Consider the following 20,207-nt stretch of genomic DNA (forward strand, 5'->3'; position numbering starts at 1 on the left):
ACAATAAAATGATGTACAGTAGACAGTGTTGTTGATGTATTACACGGAGAGATTACTGACGGCATTCTTGCCCTCCATGGAAATGATTTATATAAGGAAAATAGAAGGGTCCTGGACGGGAAATTTAGATCTTAAAACACACAAGGTCAACAAAATGATTGTGAAATAAGTCCAGACTAGGCACAGTCATTACGTAATTCTTAACCTAAAGTGAAAAGATTTGCACCCTGCAGAGATAAACAAAGGTAAAGGACTGGTATTTAGCAGACTCTTATCCAAATCGACACACAGACAACCTGCCCCACCCCAACCAACAATGCAAAATAATAGACAACAAACAAGAGGAAATAGAATCAGAAAAAAGGGAGCCATTAAACTGCAATTAACTGTTTTATATAAGGAAAACGGTAACGCATCTCTAAACATGCTGACAAGTTTTACTAGGTGACTGGATTGGAGTTCTTATTTCTTTGGATTGGACCAGTACAAATAGGGCATTCTACAAAGCGCACAGCGTGTCTGCACAGCGCCATCTGTTGGAATGCTCTACAATCTCCATGACTACGATGCCAACAAAGCTTTCGAGTTTGATGACATTCCGAAATAATGCCAAAAGCAATATTTTGGTTGGACAACAAACCCACATCACCTCCCTCCGCCCGGTAATGTTTACTTAATTACAGATATCGCACAGGTGAGTGACTCTTGTCATAGTACACCCATGTATTCTTTAAAGTCTGTTGATAGAGAAATGTAGAGATGAAATGTAGAAACGATTGTAAGTTACCGATATCAATGATTAACCAGGTTAATAGTAATACTAGCAAACTTGACAGTAACCTTTTCGACAGAATTGGGGTACTATAAACCAATATTGACATGACATTATTTGAAATAAGAAGCCGGCCTGGCCAACTGAATAGTTTACATGGAATCTTTTCTCAGAGGCTATGGCTGACAACGGCAGTGAAGTCAAGGTGTTTGTGCGCATCCGCCCGACTGCACGTTTCGCTCAAGAGCTCATTGAATACTTACCAGATGGAGAGGTATGTTTAGCATAATAAAAGGCCTAATTGATGAATCAAACATCGAATAATTAAGCTTGGTTTTTTTCTGCATTTGTTTGGTAGTTTGTTAATGTCAGTCCAAATCTGTGACTGACAGACAGAAACCAAAGGACCCTCGCATCCACATTAAACTCACTCTGATGATATCCTCACCTGGTATTTCACCTAATTTTTCACTTAGACAATCAATATCCGTCAAAGAAGAGATTGTAAGAGAGATGTAGTGAACAACCAGCTGAGCTCCTGGTCCTTCCGGATGAGTGGAGTCCTGCGTGATGTTTCCCAAGAGGACGTGTACAACACCGTAGCACACAATGTTGTTCTTGGAGCACTGGAAGGCTATAATGGTCAGTGTATTTTCAATGGGTGCCACCTCAACACAGAGTCTTCATTAAGGGTCAGTTGGTTTGGTTTCACCCAGATTAGCCAAGGAACACACGATGACGTTATGGTTATGGTTATAGTATTTAGCAGACGCTTTTATCCAAAGACATAGGACAAAAAAATAAAAATAAAAACAAACAAAACAAAAAGGCAGTATTTGAAATAAGTCCAATCAAAAAAACACTATTAGGTACCAATTGATAATAATGATATTATTATTATAACATCAACAATGCCAAATAACAAAACTATGACTATAGAGTAGGCCTCAAGCAAATTAAGTTATAAAATGTGAGTTTTTAAGCACTTTTGAATGAACGAAGGCTGTCACTGGAACAGACAGCACTAGGTAGGTCATTCCACCAACCACACCAGGTACCTTGAGTCTCTGACTGTGGAGGGACAGCAAAGGCAACAAACGCTCATCAGAGGAGCAAAGTGGTCGACAGGGGGAATAAAGCTGGAAAATAGCATTTAAATAGGCAGGTGCTGATCCAGTGGCTGTCCTATACGCCAGATTGAGGGATTTAAATGTAATTCTAGCAGCTACAGGGAGCCAGTGAAGGGTGACCAGCAGAGGAGTAACATGTGTCCTCTTTGGTTGTTCAAAGCCCAAATGTGTCGCCTCATTCTGAATTACCTGCAACGGTCTCACTATACATGCAGACAGGCCTGTTACAACCCCATTCCAGGTCTAGTTTAGACATTACCAGGGCCTGCACAATAAGTTGTGTACCATATTGTGTGAGATAGGGTCTGATCTTCCGAATATTACAGAGTGTGAACCCACAGAAATGATAATAGGCAGTACAAACAGCCTTAATACTATATTTGTAATTTGGACCTTTTATCTGTTCAGGAACAATTATGTGCTTTGGGCAAACTGGGGCAGGGAAGACCTACACAATGACAGGAGCCACTGAGAGCTACAAGCAAAGAGGCCTCATCCCCAGAGCCATACAACAGGTACGGAGTCGCCAATAACTGCCACTGGTGAGAAGAGGCCAGCTCACTTTGCTGAAGCACTGGCTGCTGCACAGATTCCTCCTGATTTCTCTCTGTCTGTGTGTCTCTACCACAGGTCTTCAGTGAGGTGGAGAATCGTGATAGTTACTCTTTCACAATCCATCTGTCGTACCTGGAGATCTACAATGAGACTCTTTTGGACCTGTTGTCTTCGGTGCGTGGGATCAGGGCAGGGTCAGGTGGCCTGGCTGTGGTGGAGGAGGCACGAGGGGGCGTGTCAGTCAAGGGGCTCTCCCTACATCCAGTCCATAACGAGGAGGAAGCCCTGAACCTGCTGTTTGAGGTAAAGTGACTGACCAGAGCTGACCACCGCACTGAACTTCACACACTATGTTACCTTCCATTCAGTCTAACTCATTATTGCTGTTCCAGATGCTATAAATATTATAGTACATGGAACAAGGGTCTGTTATGGCAAATTAATTGATGAATTATGATATGATTGACCACATTCTCAGTGTATCTTTTCAAAGTTAACATGAGTAAGAAATGAGTGAAAATGAGTTATGTCAAATCTATAAACTGCTGATAAACAGTATGCCATGGAAAGTTGTCTTAATTTTGTTGTGTGTGTGCATCTCTATCAGGGGGAGATGAACCGTGTCATTGGATCACATGCCATGAACAAGAACTCATCCAGGTCTCACTGCATACTCACCATTTACATTGAGGTAAGCGAAACACAGTTTCCCAACAGTCTTCCAAACACTGCATTGAGTATTCTTACCACAGTGTGTTTAAATGCATTTTGCAGTCTCACTCCCGCACCTTATCAGATGCCAGGTATATCACCTCCAAACTGAACCTGGTGGATCTGGCGGGGTCTGAAAGGTTGGGAAAAACTGGGGTGAGTCCAGACACTGAAAACAATAATGCTTCACATCACACATCAGTATAAACTGAAGGAAAGAGTTTTTTTCTTCACATCTGATTTTTACCTGATGTCTACTCACTGTGTTTCGCTGTCTCTCGCTCTCTATGTCTGTCTGTCTCTCTCTCTCTCTTTCTCTCTCTAGTCTGAGGGTAAAGTGCAGAAGGAGGCCATGAGCATCAACAGGTCTCTGTCCTTCCTGGAGCAGACCATCCTGGCATTAGGTGACAGGCGTAGGGAGCACGTGCCCTTCAGGCAGAGCAAGCTCACCCACTCTCTCAGAGACTCCCTGGGTGAGCCTTCCTACAAACTAAAACCACACTGATCAGTCCTTAAGACATGTTCTCTGCTCTTCTGCACCTGTCGATCTCACTCTGCTGTTGATGTCGCTCACATCCTCTCACACACCTCCTTTTAAGCGTAGGGCCACTCAGAATAAAGGGGTGCAGTTTGATTTGAGACCTTAGGGAGGCTTCCCTGAAACTGGCTCTTTGTATGTTTTGTGCAGGTGGCAATTGTAACACTGTCCTGGTGGCCAACATCTATGGTGAAGCTGCCCAGATTGAGGAAACAGTGAGTATGGCCCTCAACATGTTGACATAAGAAGGAGGTCTGCTGCTATCTGTGGGTGAAATATTAATGACCACCTGATTGCATTGACCTTTGCAGCTCACCACACTGCGGTTTGCCAGTCGGATGAAGTGTATCAAGACTGAACCAGCAGTCAATGAACACATAGACCCAGTGGTGAGTTTTTAAACTTTATCATCTAAATAAATGAATGTGCACTTAGGAAGCAAGCTATTGTGACTACATGGGTAGATAGTTCAAAGATGCTGTGTGTCCCTGCTCAGGTGCAGATGAAGAAACTGCAGAAGGAAGTCCAGCAGCTGAAGCAGGACATAGCCATTCAGAACAATATGGTGTGTTTACTGTTCACAGTGTCTTTCTTTTTGAGAAGTTAAAGATGATATCCCTGCTGTACCAACATACAGGACATGTAAATAGTAATCATTAAGTCTTTTACTTCGGAAGTAGGGTGAAGACATTCTTCCTGGCTTAAAATTTAGCTTGAGGAATTACATGGACCACATTGGACTCAATTGTATACCATATAGTTATCCTCTAACCACATGAATAACCACTACTGCTCTTCTTTTGTCATAGTCAAACCGGATAGCAACGTCCTATGACACGCTCTCAGAGAGCCAGGTGGGAGAGATTCAGGAGCAGGTGCAGAGATTTCTGGAGGGCAGCCTGGAAGAGATCAGTGTAAGAACCACAGTTATGTTCATAGGGCAAGGCATCAGACACATGAAGGTGGAAATCCTAAGAGATAGTGTTGAGATTTAAAGGATAGGATAGGATAAGGAATGATACATGCAGAAGTGAATTGTGTGACTTGAGGTGAATTATCGGCTTTCACTAGTTGTAAGTTGATTTTTTTTTGTCCTTAAACTATATGATATGCTTCTATACTGAAAACGTGTAGACCATATACATGTTAAAATTAAGGTTATATGTTCTATTTCAGGCATGCAGCATAGGATTTTTTTTTCTGGACATAAAAGTGAAACTGCAAAACAGACATATTGCTAATCATTTTTCTCTCTCTTACTTTATAGATTGTGAACAACAGACAGGTTAAAGAAGTGTTCAAGCAGTTCAAACTGTCTGTTCAGTGAGTATATAGATATAAGTAAATAGATCTCACCATGACTTTCTGTTGTCCTTATGGCAAATAGACCATACAGTGCCAGTCTCCTCTTGTCAGCCATGTTGAATCACTGTGTGGGGACCTTTCCTCCTGATAAACCTTTCTGGCTGAGCTGTACTCCAATGCCTTTGTGGTGTCCAATAGGCAGCAAGAGCAGAAGATGAGGGACGAGCTCAGCCAGAACAACAGCCTGGCGGAGAAACCTGAGAGCACCCCTGGGCCCATCGTGGGCAAGGCAAGTCCAGAGCACAGCACACACACACACACACACACACACACACACACACACACACACACACACACACACACACGTGGCAACCGCTACCTAAATGTTGATATCAGACACCCTGGTGTTGCTAATTTTCATCTACGACCTTACTTGTTTAGTCCAGGGGACCCATGGGGACAGCGGGAGAGGTCGAAGGTCGTGGCTTTGGGGTTGGAGTTGCCACCTCGTCTCAGAGACACATTGATGCTCAGAACCCCGGCAAGAACAGAACCAAAAAAGCTAAAGAGAATCAGTGAGTAGAGACCCCCCCCCCATCAGACCACTCCTGCTATGATGTTGGCCTAGCCGTAGTTTCCTTTGTTTGAGTGACCCAGTACTCATGACCTGTGACCTTGCAGAGGTGGTCCTGTGAAGCAAACAGACGGTGCCCTTAGGAGGAACTCTGCCCAGGCTGCCCGGGAGAATATGGAAGCTCCCTCTCAGGACCAGCAGGCTCAGGCATCCCCACAGCTTTCCCCCAGAGCCGAAAGCGTGATGGAGTATGTAGCCATGTTCACTTTGTGTGTTAGAGTGGTAGGCAGTTACTGTCACTTCAGATGAAAACAACAACCTTACGTTTCAAACAAACAACTGTACTGCCTGACCATAATTGTAAGTCATAAACAACCGTCCATCTTTTCTCAACTACACATCTCATTTTCTTCAAACTGACTGCAAATAATCACTTCTAATGTTCAGTTTGTAAACATGAGTATACTCGTTAGTTTAAAAAAAAGAAAAACCTGACAGCTAGTAGCAGTACTATGGATAATGTATGGTGTAACCTACATTGTGTCATAGCATTAAGTTGGTATAGCAACAAACAAAGAGATTATCAAACCCTCCCCTCCGGCCCATTTTTTACTCTTACCTTCACGTCCACCTGTACCCTAAGGTCTCCACCGCCTAAGGAGGAGGCATTTGAGGACTTCAAAGAGGAGCAAGGGAGCGAGCTGAACCGCATCTTGCGGGAGAACAAGGCCGTGCTGCTGGAGCGCCGGGCTCACCTCCAGGAGCTGACCAGCAGTGTCAACGCCACCAAGCGCAGGATCGACCAGGCCACGGCTGCCCTGCGCCAGAGCCAAGAGCTCAGGGACAGCCAGGGTATGAGAACACAAACATGCAGGAACACATTCCGTAACCCACGTGCAATTGGGAGAACCAGAGGATGTAAGCGAATCTGTGTTTGCCAGTGCTGTTCCAGTATTACTCCATACTGCTGTAGGGTCACAGATATGACTCAGCATCTCACATTTATAAAGCTTTTGTACAACATATTGATATTTGTTTGAAATGCTTCCCTTTGGGATTGCAATTTAAAAACATGACCACATATTTGCAAATGGAATTGACCATGTGTGTGTAAGTGCCTCGTGCATTTCCAAGACTACATGCTTTGAACATTACCTGTACACAAACATGTGTTGAATTGTCTCTACCCTGGACCCAAAGGGCAGTTTGTGGGATCAGATGGAAATCCTGTGCTGGACGAGGCGGAGGTGACTCTGGTGCTGAAGCTGGGGGATCTGAAGGCCCAGTACCGGCAGGCCTACCAGGACCTGTCCGGCACTAGGGCTGAAGTCAGCTACTGCCAGCACCTGGTGGATCAGTGCAGGATTCGCCTGCTCACCGGTCAGTCAGCAGGGTCATTGAACACCTGCTAGCCTTTGCTAGCTCAAAGTTGGTGTGTTGAAATTACGAGAGGAACAGACACCATATTTTGCCTTATGTTTGGGATTTGTTGTGTGCGTAAAGTCAAGGGGAGGCTGTGGAAGACAGAGGGTCTACCTCTCACTCTTGCTGCGATAGGAGGGAAGAAATGTGATATAATCTCCTTATTAGTCACTCAGATGTGCATGTACACGTAGACCAGGGTTTAAGTTCAGTTAAGTAATTGCTTTGACGCCAATCTATAGTCTGAAAAGCCTTACTGGAAATGCAGCTTAAAAGCCAAAGCTGTGTTTACATCTACACTAGCTTCATTCCCTTGGTGGAAAAACAGGATCAGCCTATGAATGGGATGGCCTTGTTAGAAAGCGACGGCTGACTATTTGGAGAAGTTGTGTTTATGTACGTGTGTGTGTTTGCATGCATGACAGAGTTTGAGAGCTGGTACAGCGAATCATTCCTGCTGCCAGAGGAGGTGCAGGGAGTCCTGCGGGCAGGAGGGACCATCCGGCCTGGGCTGGTACCTGTGGAAAAAGCCTTAGCCCTGGTTAGTACTGGAACAGAGCTATCGTAAAACACCCACCTGGATGGTACTGAATGACTGTGGAGAAAGCCTTCACCCTAAATAATTAGCCTGAATGAGCTTCTCCAGACTAAAAGCCTTAGTCTTGATTAGTAATGAATCAACCTGGTGTTGATTATCACATGACATGAGCTGGGAGTAATTTGTGTTCACATTGTGAGTGATTTCTCTAATAACAGTATTTTGTGTGTGTGTGTGTGTGTGTGCCAGGAGGAGGATGAGAAGGAGCGCTTTGAGCGTATGCGTAATAAAATGTTGGCCGAGAGCCCAAGTGCTATTTCCTTCTATAACGCCCACATTCGAACAGTGAAGAGGGTAAGAAAACACACCACCAGGACAAGGCACACAGTAGGAGGAGCCGGTCTGCTATCGATCACACTTTACTGTCAAGCTAACAAACTCACACACACATATGCACAACAGGACATACCATACACTCACAGCATACGGACTAAAGGAGATCACATACACTCACAGCATATGGACAATATGTCCAATTTCATTGTAGACAGCCACTAAAGGACCCATTTCAGAACAACACTGAGAGAATAACCAAAAGTGTGTGTGTGTGTGTGCAGAGGAGCAGTAACAGGAGCCATGCTGGAAGCTCCAGGAGGAACAGCACACCAGCCAACCCAGTGAAACTGCCCTCCATTCTCTCAGTCACCTGAGGGGGGCGATAACGCACCACTACACAGACCCATCCGGTTCCCACTGCACCCACTACACAGACCCATCCTCTTCCCACTGCACCCACTACACAGACCCATCCTCTTCCCACTGCACCCACTACACAGACCCATCCTCTTCCCACTGCACCCACTACACAGACCCATCCTCTTCCCACTGCACCCACTACACAGACCCATCCTCTTCCCACTGCACCCACTACACAGACCCATCCTCTTCCCACTGCACCCACTACACAGACCCATCCTGTTCCCACTACACAGACCCATCCTGTTCCCACTGCACCCACTACACAGACCCATCCTATTCCCACTGCACACACACACTACACAGACCCATCCTCTTCCCACTGCACCCTTTAAAGGCCCTCACCTCATCTCCTCCTACACTTCATCGCACTGAAACGACAGACCCTCAGAGTATTGACAACACAGAAAAACACCTCCATACAGTTAGAGGAACGTCTCAACTCTTAATCTCAATCACATTATTCCGCATTACCTTGGCCTGATAAAAAAACCTTGGCAGTCAACAAAGGGAGATGAGATGTTGGTCACTTGGTCCTGGAATAGTCTTAGACCATGAATAAAACATTAAAAACACTTTACCACAAAGAGTTTTGTCCTATTATATTGTTATGTTTCTTATAGAAAAGCACAACCTGGATACCAATACTGAATAACTTACTACTGACTCAGTATGTATTATATAGTTTTGTAATGATCTGTGATGGTTGAACCGATTCAAGACAAAAGGTACTGTGTTAACAATACAAACAAACAAAAAAGAACTGTATAAGTAACTTTAAAAGTTTTAGACATTTGTTTAACCTAAGAAGGAAACCACTTGATTGTGTTTGCATCAGGGCCGTGGTGCACCTGCTAATGTACACGCTCAATCACACAAATTGAGAACAGTCACAAGTAATCATGTTAAATGAAAAGTAAACTTTATTATTCCTGAACCACAAAATAGACTTCTTTGGTTGTACAAATTCACTAGTTACAGTCTTGGATGAACTCTAACCCCTGTCCTCCCGCCCATTTGCAAAACCCTCCCTCCCACCCCGCATCCTCCCCTTCCCAAGAGAAGAACGAACCAAAAAAAGATGATCAAACAACTGTCCTGTAATGGAACATGAAATTGTAATAATGTAGTGAATCTCGTTAGTTTGGAGAACCATGATTTTGACTGCTGGTTTTGGGAAAGAAAACCAATAGAAAGAGCTCAAATCAGCCGTTCCCAGAAGTGTTATCAACCAAACTGAATTTCAGTCAGTGAAAGCAACATGAAAAAGCAAAACATAAACCAAAACCAACAAAACAAAACAAAAATAAAAACAAGATATAAACAACTGGCGCTAAGATTAGTAAAATTAAATTAAAAACACAAATGCTATTTTCTTGATATAATTCTTCAGAACAAACCCCTCCAAACGCAGGTCTGAAGGGCTGTCCGCTCGAAGAAAGACTGTATTCTGAAAGCTCAAAAATAAAATACATTTCTCTATCTCTCTTTTTTTTCTATGGGAAGGAGTAATCTCTCTCCCTTTTCAGAAAAACAAGAAGTTAATGCAGCACTAAAGCCAATATACAGGCAGGGAGCAGCTGGAGCTCATCTACGCTCAGGACTGTGGTGTGTGAACCAGCTCACATTAGATGAGTGTGTCCGTTCACCTTTCGTGTGATTTGTACATTATTCACATGACCATAAACATTTTTCAGTGGCTTCAGATTTAAATTAATCATTCATATGGTAAAAGATACTTAAAAAAAAAAAAAACAGTAAAAATGAGCTACTACCTTCACAAGCATGTCTGGAGCACCCCCAGAAAGCAGATATGTTTAATGAGTTTTATAAACAACTAAACAAAGCAAATATGTCTGCTTGTGTTCCCTCCCCATAAACAAGAAAAGGAAAGCATGGTACCATTTAGTCCATGTGGAGATGAGATGAACTGCTCCACAACTGGCTCTTAAAAGTTATGGTCAGATGATTGCATGTTTATCTGCAAACTGTGTGTATGGATGTCTGTGTGTGTGTGTGTGTGTGTGTAAAAGAACAAGCATTTGGATTGTTCTCTTGCTGTCTTCTCCATTATATAGTCACATTCTGTGAACTAAACCTGGAAAATAGTAACATGGTCCAGGGAAAACTATGAATCATCTCCAACTGGTCCAGAAAGACCACATACTGCTGGTGACTGCAGCACTGGGGAATCAACGACAGAACCAGCCAATAGGCTGATGCCTGCTTTTATTCATTATTATTATCTTCAAATCTCCTCTCCCAGACAGTGTTTGACGAGCAAGTGGTCATACAACATAAACCGTCCAGTTCAAAAGGGATCACAACAGCCACTTCCTACTTTCAATTTGAAAATATCGCGATTGTTGGGAGAGCATCAGTGCCTTGTCTGATGTGACATCTTCACGCAAGACACCCAAATATGGATCCAAAAGATACAAGTTTCAGAGAAGAAGAAAAATACAATTACATTCATCTGCAAAACTCTGAAGCAAGCTGCACTTCACACATGGAGGATATGACAGATTGCCAGATATGTCATGAATTTAAAGCTCTGTGACAAGGCCTCGAGTTTGAAAAGAAAGGAAAGCTTCCCAGCAGACACACAGCGCAGTGGGACTGCGCCAGGCTCTGCACCACCTTTCTCCTGCCCATGAGGTAATTGGTGCACCCAAAAATAAGACCTCCCACACCCCCCCATTCTGGGAAGATGTCCACTTTGAAAAATGATTGAAAACACCTGAAAATGCAAGTTCACAATAGAGAGGACTTCAAATGGGTTTGTGGATTAACCTGGTGGGCATTAGGACTAGGGGACTGGGGGTAGTGAAGGTAGCAGTGTCTCTCCCCTCAAACTGCAACAGGATCCCACTAGCATAGTCCTAGTCATAATCAGCATATTGAGTTAGTACAACAGCAACTACATCTCTTTACAGTTTTTCTCTCTTCATACAACAATTGTCTTTTTTGACATTAAAATACTAGGTGTGAATAAAAAAACAACAACAAAAAATCAAAACGAACAGCGTGAGTTGTCAGTTTAAAATAATTCAGCTTCTAAAACGCAAACTGAAGGCCGGCTGGGAGAGAATGAAAAAAATGGTGAGATGAATGAAAGAAGTGTGTTGGTGGTCTCGTAGCATCACTTCTGCTCTTTTGTCCAGCACCGAGCACCCAGAACATGTGGTTTCCCTGGCCAGCCCTGGACTCTGAAAGGCAGGACTGCGGTCCAGAAGACGAGGCGCTGGAGTGGACAACATGTCCATGGCCACCCCTTAAGGTTGTGGCGGTGGGGTGAGTCGATTCATCTTGGTGCTTTGATCTGAAAGCTGGTCTGCAAATGAGAGTGTGTGTGTGTGTGTGTGTGTGTGTGTGTGTGTGTGTGTGTGTGTGTGTGTGTGTGTTTTAGAGTGTGATTACTGTGAAGTTTCTCTATGAGTACTTGTGGGCATTAGTGTTCCAACTTTCATGTAAGTCATTAGTGTTTGAGAGAGTGTGTTTGCATGTGTGGTTACGATTGTGTCTCTATAGTGTGTGTGTGTGTGTGTGTGTGTGTGTGTGTGTGTGTGTGTGTGTGTGTTATGTGGGCACTGCCGTCTCCAGGCTGCGGCGAGCCTGGCGGAGTTTGCGTTTGTTGCTGTAGAGAGCCATCTCCTCCAGAGCAGCGCTGCCCACCACAGCAGACACTTCCACATCAGCACCCACTGCTAGAGAGAGATAGATGGAGATAGAGAGTGATGAAGAGATAGAAAGACAAGAAAGAAAAGCAAGAGAGAGTCAGATAAAGACAGATTAAAATGAGTTTGTAAGCATGTGTAACCAACCAGCCCAGCCCCTCTCTCCAGCAGAGCAGGCTGCTGGAGGGTAAGCCTCCCCTGTAACACAGCTAGCAGCAGATTGAGCAGTAAGAGCCGCAGGAGCAGCAGCAGGACTAGGACCAGGAGTAGGAGCCCAGTCGTAGAGCCTGCTGTCCTGGGAGGAATGCACAGCTCCAGTCTGCGCCGCCTGAGTGGGACACTCCTCTGCTGGCAACCCACCACCGTTAAGAAAACCTATTTTTAGATCCCCTGCAGTGCGGCTGGGTGTGGAGGCGAAGAGAGGGAGTCAGGACTTCAGCTGCACCTCCACACAGGCAGGCAGGCAGAGGCTCCACACACTTCTCTTCTGGTGGTCAGGGAGGTGGAGGTACAAATACTTAAATCACGTCCAGAATAGACTGTAATGCTTTTAGTTACCAATGCCAAATTGTGCTGAAATAAAAGTAGCCGGGAACACAGCTGTACTTTTCCCGATTCAAAGATGACATTTTGTAAATTACAAGTATATTTTAACTTGGAGTAGGTCTAGACTGTATGATTTACGGATGACGATGACTAAGACTTTCATCAGTTGCCATAAATGTGGCATAAATGCATTACAGCATTAACAAGTAGGCTGTACAGAGTGCATACACACCCCCCTGTGAATGTCACAACAGACATTCAAGATGTACTCAATGTAGTCTAGTTGTAACCTAGTTTTTTTTTAAGCCATTGTGCCCTGCGACTCCCAGAGAAGTGTGTGGCAAGAGGTGGCAGCGGGCACCTTAAGCCACACCTCTGCCCAAAGAGAGAAAGGATGGCACAGGAGAGGAAGAGAGTGTGTGTCTGAGCCTCCACCGGCAGCCTGGTCAAACCACTGTGGAATTCTCCAACAAGGTTATTTCACAACGCAACCTTAAAAACACACTCATACAACATACTGTCTGCAGACATACTTATGACACACTCATGCACACACACACAGACCTGCTATTTTAGATCAAAACTACAAAAAAAAGCAGAAGCTCAAACGTTCGAACGAAGGGTGTTCAGTTCTATCCTCATGCAGGATGTGTTTGTGCTCATTAATAGGGTGTAGTGTGTGCACACACACACACAGGATTAGGTGGCAGTACGTATTCAGTTCTGCCCTATATGTACTGCCTAACAGATGAGCCACTGTTGAAGCAAAGAGGTTTGAACACACCCACACACACACATTCCCCGACTCATTCACCTGAAAATACAGTGCAGCAAGACAGCAGGTTCTCTGTAAACCAACAGTTTGAGAGACAGATCGCAAACCCTTACAGAGACACCTCACAAGAAGCACCTCACAAAGTATGCCCCGGTTCCTAGGCTGCAAGGGATTTCTAATTGGTCGACGCCTGACGAGTCGACCAACTGACAGCTGATTGACTGATTCTAAGTAGCACTGTTGAGTTGGTTAATTTCACATCAACACAGATCTGAGCAGCAGTGGGAGGGAAGCGAGCACACACACTCTCATACACACACACGAAAAAGAGTCCTACCAATATCAGAGGAAGACTTATCCCAGGAAGTCACCTATATTCGAGAGGATAACACAGATGAAAACGATACACAGTTCTATCACTACAGGCCTCCGTCCTGCAGGGTACACAGCATGTAGTTCCTCCCCCGAGAAGAGTGGGGGCAGTGCAGTGTTCTTACCTGGGTTGCTGGAGCCGTCGTCAATGTAGCGCATGTTGTCAGAAGTGTCAGGAGACTGAAAGAGAGGAGAGGAGGGAACGTTAGAAACCACAACAACAGTTTAAACAGCTCCCCAGGAGAAGGTCGCCATGGAGACGGATACGAGAAGCGCCACAGGAGTGCCATTCCAGCCGGCTCGTTTCTGCACACACCACTGCAGCGGATGCTGTTAGAGGTAGTTTTTTAACCATTCTGCCTGATGTTGAGTGGAGGGGGGCAGTTTCAGCCTCCAGCCAATAGATGGCAATGCACGAAACTGCTGCCTCATTTTCTCAAACTGGTGTTAGGAGCACATTAAAACAGTGGAAGGTGGGTTAGTCTCACAGCTCAGAGCATAGTTGGCAGCCTTGCACAAGCCTTCTGCCAGTTCATTCCCATAGAAGCACAGAAAGACACGACAAGCGTTACCAGAGAAAGACAATCAGACTGTCCACAACACACAATAAACACCACCATAAGACAATTTCACTCTACCAACAGTCACAAAGCATGCAAACCACAGACATTCACTCTTAACAGTAAATGTGTGCATGTTAGGCACCTGGTTGTGTAATGCAACACTTTCCCATTCCCTATATATTCAGACCAATCCTTCTCCAGCTCAGTGGTCTATGGTGGGAGTGAGCCTAGAAATTATCTCATACGGATTTAAACTTACTTTAAACAAACAGGGTAACTGCAGTCTGGAGAGGGGGTTTGGTAAAGGCATTAGAACACCATTGAATTAGAACACCAAGGGCAGTCCATCACTCTCCAACACAAATACAATTTGCGGAACACAATGGTGAGACACCAACCACTGACAAACATCCAGGCACCAAACTCAACACACAAGCTCCCACATGTGCCCCAACCCCCCCCCACCTCCAGCTCTCCTGCTCTCTCTTTTTAAAAGACTCAGCCACCTGAGATACATTACACTACAGTCTAAACCTGTACACATCTAAATAAGAACTGGCCACCATCAGGTGCGACATTTATGAAGTGAAACTGAATATCAAGCAGCTTTGTTCTTGCTAGTGCCGGATGCCATGATTCATGTACTGTTTAAATTAATTGCTGGGAGAGATTGCTTGAACTGCGTCCGCTTATGGAGCTGGGGTGAATTAAAGGGTAGCTTGAAGTAAAAGAGATTCTCTCACAATCTCAGAGCACCATATAAGAGTGGCTGCCCACTTGTTGCCACCTGTTAAGAGATTAACAAAAGCACCCTCTACTGACGTCTCCCATAGCACCATTAGTTAAAAGGAAAAGCAGGAAGTGGAAACTGTTGTAAGCAGAGGTATGCAGAGGCTCCCTGCAGCCAAGGCTTGAGCCAAAATGGCGGTTGATCTTTAGGCTGCAGCGCTGTGGATGTAGGTGGCTCTTAGAGGCTCACTGGCGAGCAATCTTCGGGGAAAAGCCTGAAGGGGGGGAGAGGAGGGCAGGAGAGACGGGAGGATTGGCTAAGGGGTTGAGGGTCCGTGGAGAGGAGCATGCAGGTAATACCTCAATGTCGTAAACTGGTTTGGAAGAAGGAATGGCAGCAAACTGTCGGTAGTCAAACTTCTTTTCTGACAGGGACTAGAGAAGGATAGCAAATAGGAGTGAGCGATTAAGAATCAAAGAATGGAGGGATGGTGAAGGAGGGGGGATAAATGATAGGAGAGCAGGAAAGGAAGTAAAATGGGGAAGAACAAAAATGGGGGGGAAAAGGACAGCAACAGAAAAAGGTGTGAAGGAGGGGAGAAGGAGAAGGAGACGAAGCAGGGGGCGCTCTTATGATGTACATGAGCGCTGATCTTAGGAGCTGTGCTAGCTACAGTGACTGATGTGTGATGGGTGAATACTAAAAGCCTTTTAAATGTTAAGCCTTGATGAAAATGACGATAAAATGAAATAATGGGAATGTTGTAGATGACCCTGATTTATGCGGTGAGAGCTCACTAAGGATGGTACTAAGCTGTGAATGGCGTTTAGCGGTAGGTGAGGCCTCGGTGGGGCCGTGGCCACACTCTGCTTTGCACCATCCTGCTGGAAGACAACAGACAACCACTGATCCAGGAAGTAGAAAAGATGCTTGTCCTTACCAGTCTGCCCGGTGACGTCACACCTCGAGGACTGATGTCTGTATGAGTAAGACAATACAATAAGACATGATTAAAAATGTCATTATAGTTTAGTTTTCATTCATGATAGTTTTGCACATTATAGTTGAATGCTAATGGGCTGTTAATGGCTGTTCTGAGAGGATGGTGCCCACCTTCCAGAGGCGTGGGGGAGGGGGTGGGGGCCGGCGAGGGGGACTCGACCAGCTGGTCCAGTGTGCTGCGCTTCTTATTCTCCTTGGACTTGGCGATGACCATCTGAGCCTTCAGGGCGTCCTGCTCCAGAGACTTCATCCTGGTGGAGAGAGAGAGAGAGAGAGAGAGGAGGTTAGAGACCAGGCTGGGACAGAGAGGGATAGAGATAGAGAGCGAAAGGAAGAGTGAATGAGAGACACAAATGGATGAGAAAAGAGAAGAAAAAAAGACAGGGAGAGACATAGATTGGGCTTAACACTACAAGGCAAAGAGAATGAGATGGCAAAGTCTAGAGATTGAGAGATTGAATAAATGGGAGAGGGAGCAAGCAAGACTTTGAAGAGGTAAAGAAACAGCTATGGAGAACAAAGAGGACAAAATGGCAATAGGTACATGGCATCAGAACATGTGGATGCAGCATTTAATGGACAAGACAGCATGACCACAGTGTGTGTAGTTAGACAATGCGTCAGACAGCTGGTTAGAAACAGGGATGATCAGAGAAAAGCCAATGTTATCAATCAATAACAATGATCAATGTTATTCAGCGGCAAAGCCAGGAAGATTCATCCAAGAGAGCGAAAAAGAAAACAGAACGGCAGGATAAGCCCAAGGGAAGATACACACACAGAATAAAAAAGATCTAAGAGCAAGAGAGCCTTAAATGTGGGTAGAAAATTAGAAAGCTAAGAGAACAAAACAGTGAAATAATAAGAAGGGGAAAAATATGAAGTAGGAGGGAGAAAGAGCGAGAGAGAGAGAGAGAGAAAAGAAAGAAGAAAAAGAAAGGATAAAAAAAGGGCAAATTGCCCAAAACAGTGCAACTCAAAGTGCAGGTGTGTGATCGTGCAAAGCTAGCAGAACGTGGCTTTGGCTGGATCACTTGTCATTGGGCTTGGACAAGTCAGTCCCCTGGCAACCCTAGCATTTTAATGCCCCCCCCCCGTGACCCGCTGTCAAGCAGCCCAGAGCACAGCCCCCAAGATGCATTGTGACTGGGCACGGCAGGGCAAGGGCAGACCTGGGCTGGGAGGAGAAGGAGGAAGAGGGGTTGGGATTGGTGTTGGCACTGGCTTGCGACGCCCGCACTCTGGACTGGTACAGTCTCTTGGCCAGATCCTGCTCATACTGCCTGACATCCTCCTCCAGGCCATAAGGCCTACACCAATCACCCATCACCCATCACAGAAAGAGACAGAGAGGGGGGAGACAGGATGGAAGGAGGGAAATTGGGGACGATAAGAGGAGAGAAAAGTGGAGGGAAGACAATGGGAGAAAAAAGGAATGAGGAAAGTCACAGAGAAGAATGGGAGAAGAGGAGAAGCATGTGACAAAGGACGGGGGAAAGAGACAGGGCAATAAACACATAGACACACACACACACACACACACACACAGAAGAAAGGAGGAGGAAAACAGGACAGAAAAGGAAGTAAAACACCAAGAGGAACAGGAAAAGCAAAAGGGAGAGAAACACTGAGGAGCCACCAGGGCAGATTGTAGTAGGCCTATTGAGATAGATACCTTACATAAGCTACATATCAAAAGTTTCATATCAACAATGTCTGTGATATAATCTCTTCTAGTAACAAGAGACACTCTTTTGTTCTCTTAATAAATGAAAGTCAATTCATTCATTTGTGTTAAATACAGTTGCACTGCTTAACAGAACCTTTAATTGGCATTTGGCTGAAACCCAAAGTACAAACGCAGGCGGAAGTGACAGAAACTCCTCTGGGCTCAGGGGACTACCAAAAAGGGGTCTCAGACAGAAACCATAGGAGGAGAGAATATGGAAATACAGTGGGAAGACAGGAGGAAGGGAAGAGACTCTGGAACCTTCTGATAAACTAATTTAGGATGACCTCTGTATAATCTGAGCCTTGAAACATGTCTGCTTCACTTTTTCCACTCGGAGTGTCATTGCTACCTCTGGGAAATCTGCAACATAAGGAAGTCTTCTTTGGTATGCCTGTACTGTTAGAGAGGTTGTGTTTGTGAGTATGTATGGAGGCAGTATATGAATACGTGAGTGTGTTTGTGTGAGTGTGTATGGGGGCAGTATATGAATACGTGAGTGTGTTTGTGTGAGTGTGTATGGGGGCAGTATATGAATACGTGAGTGTGTTTGTGTGAGTGTGTATGGGGCAGTATATGAATACGTGAGTGTGTTTGTGTGAGTGTGAGTGTGTATGGGGCAGTATATGAATACGTGAGTGTGTTTGTGTGAGTGTGAGTGTGTATGGGGCAGTATATGAATACGTGTGTCTGTGTGAGTGTGCACTACCTGGCTGCTCTCCACATGGCCCTCTTCTCGGCCTCCAGGGCACGCTTCTCACTGGGCGACATGTCCTTGTCCGAGGCCACGGCCAGCTCGGGGCTCTGCATGCGCACACGCTCCTGGTGCCTGCGCTCGGCCTTGGCCGTCCTGATGGGCGCTCCAGACTCACCACCGGGGTACATGGGCACCAGTCTGCGCACACACCCAAATAATTAAAAACACATTTCAGTGTTCAATTCAAATGTGTGGTATACGATGATTCAGCCAACTTGAGTGTCCATCTATACACCAGTGGTGTTAGGTTTAGAATACTCACCCAGTCATGGAGGTGGGCCTCTGGTCCAGTCTGAAGGACTCCTCCATGGAGTTTCTCTGGGAGTCTCCCCTACCATCAACTAATGAAGGCCTACACATACATGCACCAGACACGCATAAGATCATTAGTTAACCGTCAGATGAAGAAATCAGTATTTTTAAGGGTAGTGTAGATCTGTAGGTGGAAGAGTCCTAGTGAGAGATGACTAGGCCTGTGTGCATGAGTGTGTGTATGAGTGTGTGTTGACGTACCCTGGTGTTCCACAGTAGCTGGGGGGTGGGGTGTTGTAGTTGGGGGGCGTAGCACACAGCCTGGGGGGCGTGGACGAATGGGAGCTGTTCCCACCCACACTCTCCACCTTGTACTCCACGCCATCCAGCACCACCTTCCCACTAGCCTTCATCGCCGCCACCTGCTTAGCAAGGTCGTCCTCTTCTTCCTCATCTTCGTCGAGCAAGAAGTCCCGTGCACTCTGGTCGAACCGCTTGGCTGTACAAACAAAATACAGTCCAAATAAATTCAAATTGTAGAGGAAAAATGCTGGAGTGGTGCGGTAGTTCGTCCCTTCATTTTAAACAGGTAAGTGAATCTCAGTGCAAGATAGAACCATCTTAAAAAGGACGCCAACCAACCTTCCTCCTCCTTCATCTTTTTCAGGTCATCCTCCCCCACCAGGGACACACGTGGCTTGGGCTTATTGTCTGGAGTCTGCGTCTTCACGTCGATCTCAAAGTACTTCTGCCGATCCCTGAAGGACCGCTGCTCTGGGCTGTCCTTTCCACCAGGACTGGGTGTCTGTTGGAGAAGAATTCACAGATTAGGCAGTTACAAAGATCTGGGATTGGGATTGCCCACGGTGATCCTGACCAGTCTAGCGTGTATGGGGTAGGCTACATGACTTCTAGCTTACAGCCCAAGACAATTAGAGAAGACAACAACAAAAGGCACCTTCATCAAGTCAAGCCTTTCCATGATGATGAGAAGAGAGAAAGCAAGGGTCCCACTGTTGCCACCATTGCAGAACTCAACTGCAAAGCCCATTATTCAAAGTGCCAGCATTCAACATGCAACAATTTGAGCTTGAGGGTAATTAACATTTTTTTTTTAACAATTTCAACCATCGACTGGTAGGTTTGTATCCATCAGGGGGGAAAAAACTAAACAAGAAAAAATTAACTCAGGAGATCCCATTGCTAGAAACAAGGCAAGATTAAGTGAAGTGCTTTATTCAAAGTAGCCCCCCATCATCACCACCACCACGGAAGCAGAACCAACACAGCCCAGCAGAAGGGGGGGGCGATGCCAGGCTTTACGGGGGATACCTTCATCTCCACAGAGGCCCGTGAAAGACGTGGCACTGCCGCCAGACTCACGTAGTCACGGCGATCTGAGGCGAGGGAGGGGTGGGGGAAGACAGAGTCTGGTCCCTCATCCACCTCCACCTCATCGGCAAACACATCATCTCTAAGACTGGGCTGGAGGGGGGCCGCAAA

At 45.5% G+C, this 20,207-nt stretch overlaps 2 protein-coding genes across 2 annotated transcripts in view; one reads left to right on the forward strand and one right to left on the reverse strand.

Annotated features, from left to right (window-relative positions):
- Nucleotides 1–950: 950 nt before the first annotated feature.
- On the forward strand, nt 951–8,255 carry kif9 (kinesin family member 9; the record flags this gene model as incomplete). Its single annotated transcript, XM_080855590.1, has 20 exons — nt 951–1,046; nt 1,249–1,414; nt 2,311–2,417; nt 2,533–2,760; nt 3,065–3,148; nt 3,232–3,324; nt 3,494–3,641; nt 3,857–3,921; nt 4,018–4,095; nt 4,203–4,271; nt 4,516–4,620; nt 4,974–5,029; nt 5,210–5,300; nt 5,453–5,586; nt 5,693–5,833; nt 6,229–6,437; nt 6,786–6,965; nt 7,433–7,548; nt 7,795–7,899; nt 8,163–8,255. The coding sequence occupies 20 exons, from the start codon at nt 951–953 to the stop codon at nt 8,253–8,255; spliced, it is 2,364 nt and encodes a 787-aa protein (XP_080711716.1).
- A 1,112-nt stretch (nt 8,256–9,367) lies between these two features.
- The window catches only part of scrib (scribble planar cell polarity protein), a 79,009-nt gene continuing 68,169 nt past the window's right edge, over nt 9,368–20,207 (reverse strand). The window contains exons 35-43 of the mRNA XM_080855147.1: nt 19,347–19,509; nt 18,966–19,203; nt 18,715–18,804; nt 18,405–18,590; nt 16,078–16,217; nt 15,905–15,942; nt 15,324–15,398; nt 13,797–13,851; nt 9,368–12,008 (exon numbers count right to left, since the gene is read on the reverse strand). Coding sequence (XP_080711273.1) covers nt 11,881–12,008; nt 13,797–13,851; nt 15,324–15,398; nt 15,905–15,942; nt 16,078–16,217; nt 18,405–18,590; nt 18,715–18,804; nt 18,966–19,203; nt 19,347–19,509 — 1,113 coding nt within the window. The 3' untranslated portion in view covers nt 9,368–11,880. The remainder of the gene's footprint in view (nt 12,009–13,796; nt 13,852–15,323; nt 15,399–15,904; nt 15,943–16,077; nt 16,218–18,404; nt 18,591–18,714; nt 18,805–18,965; nt 19,204–19,346; nt 19,510–20,207) is intronic.

This window comes from Sprattus sprattus (genome assembly GCF_963457725.1).
Source record: "Sprattus sprattus genome assembly, chromosome: 17".
NCBI lineage: Eukaryota > Metazoa > Chordata > Actinopteri > Clupeiformes > Clupeidae > Sprattus > Sprattus sprattus.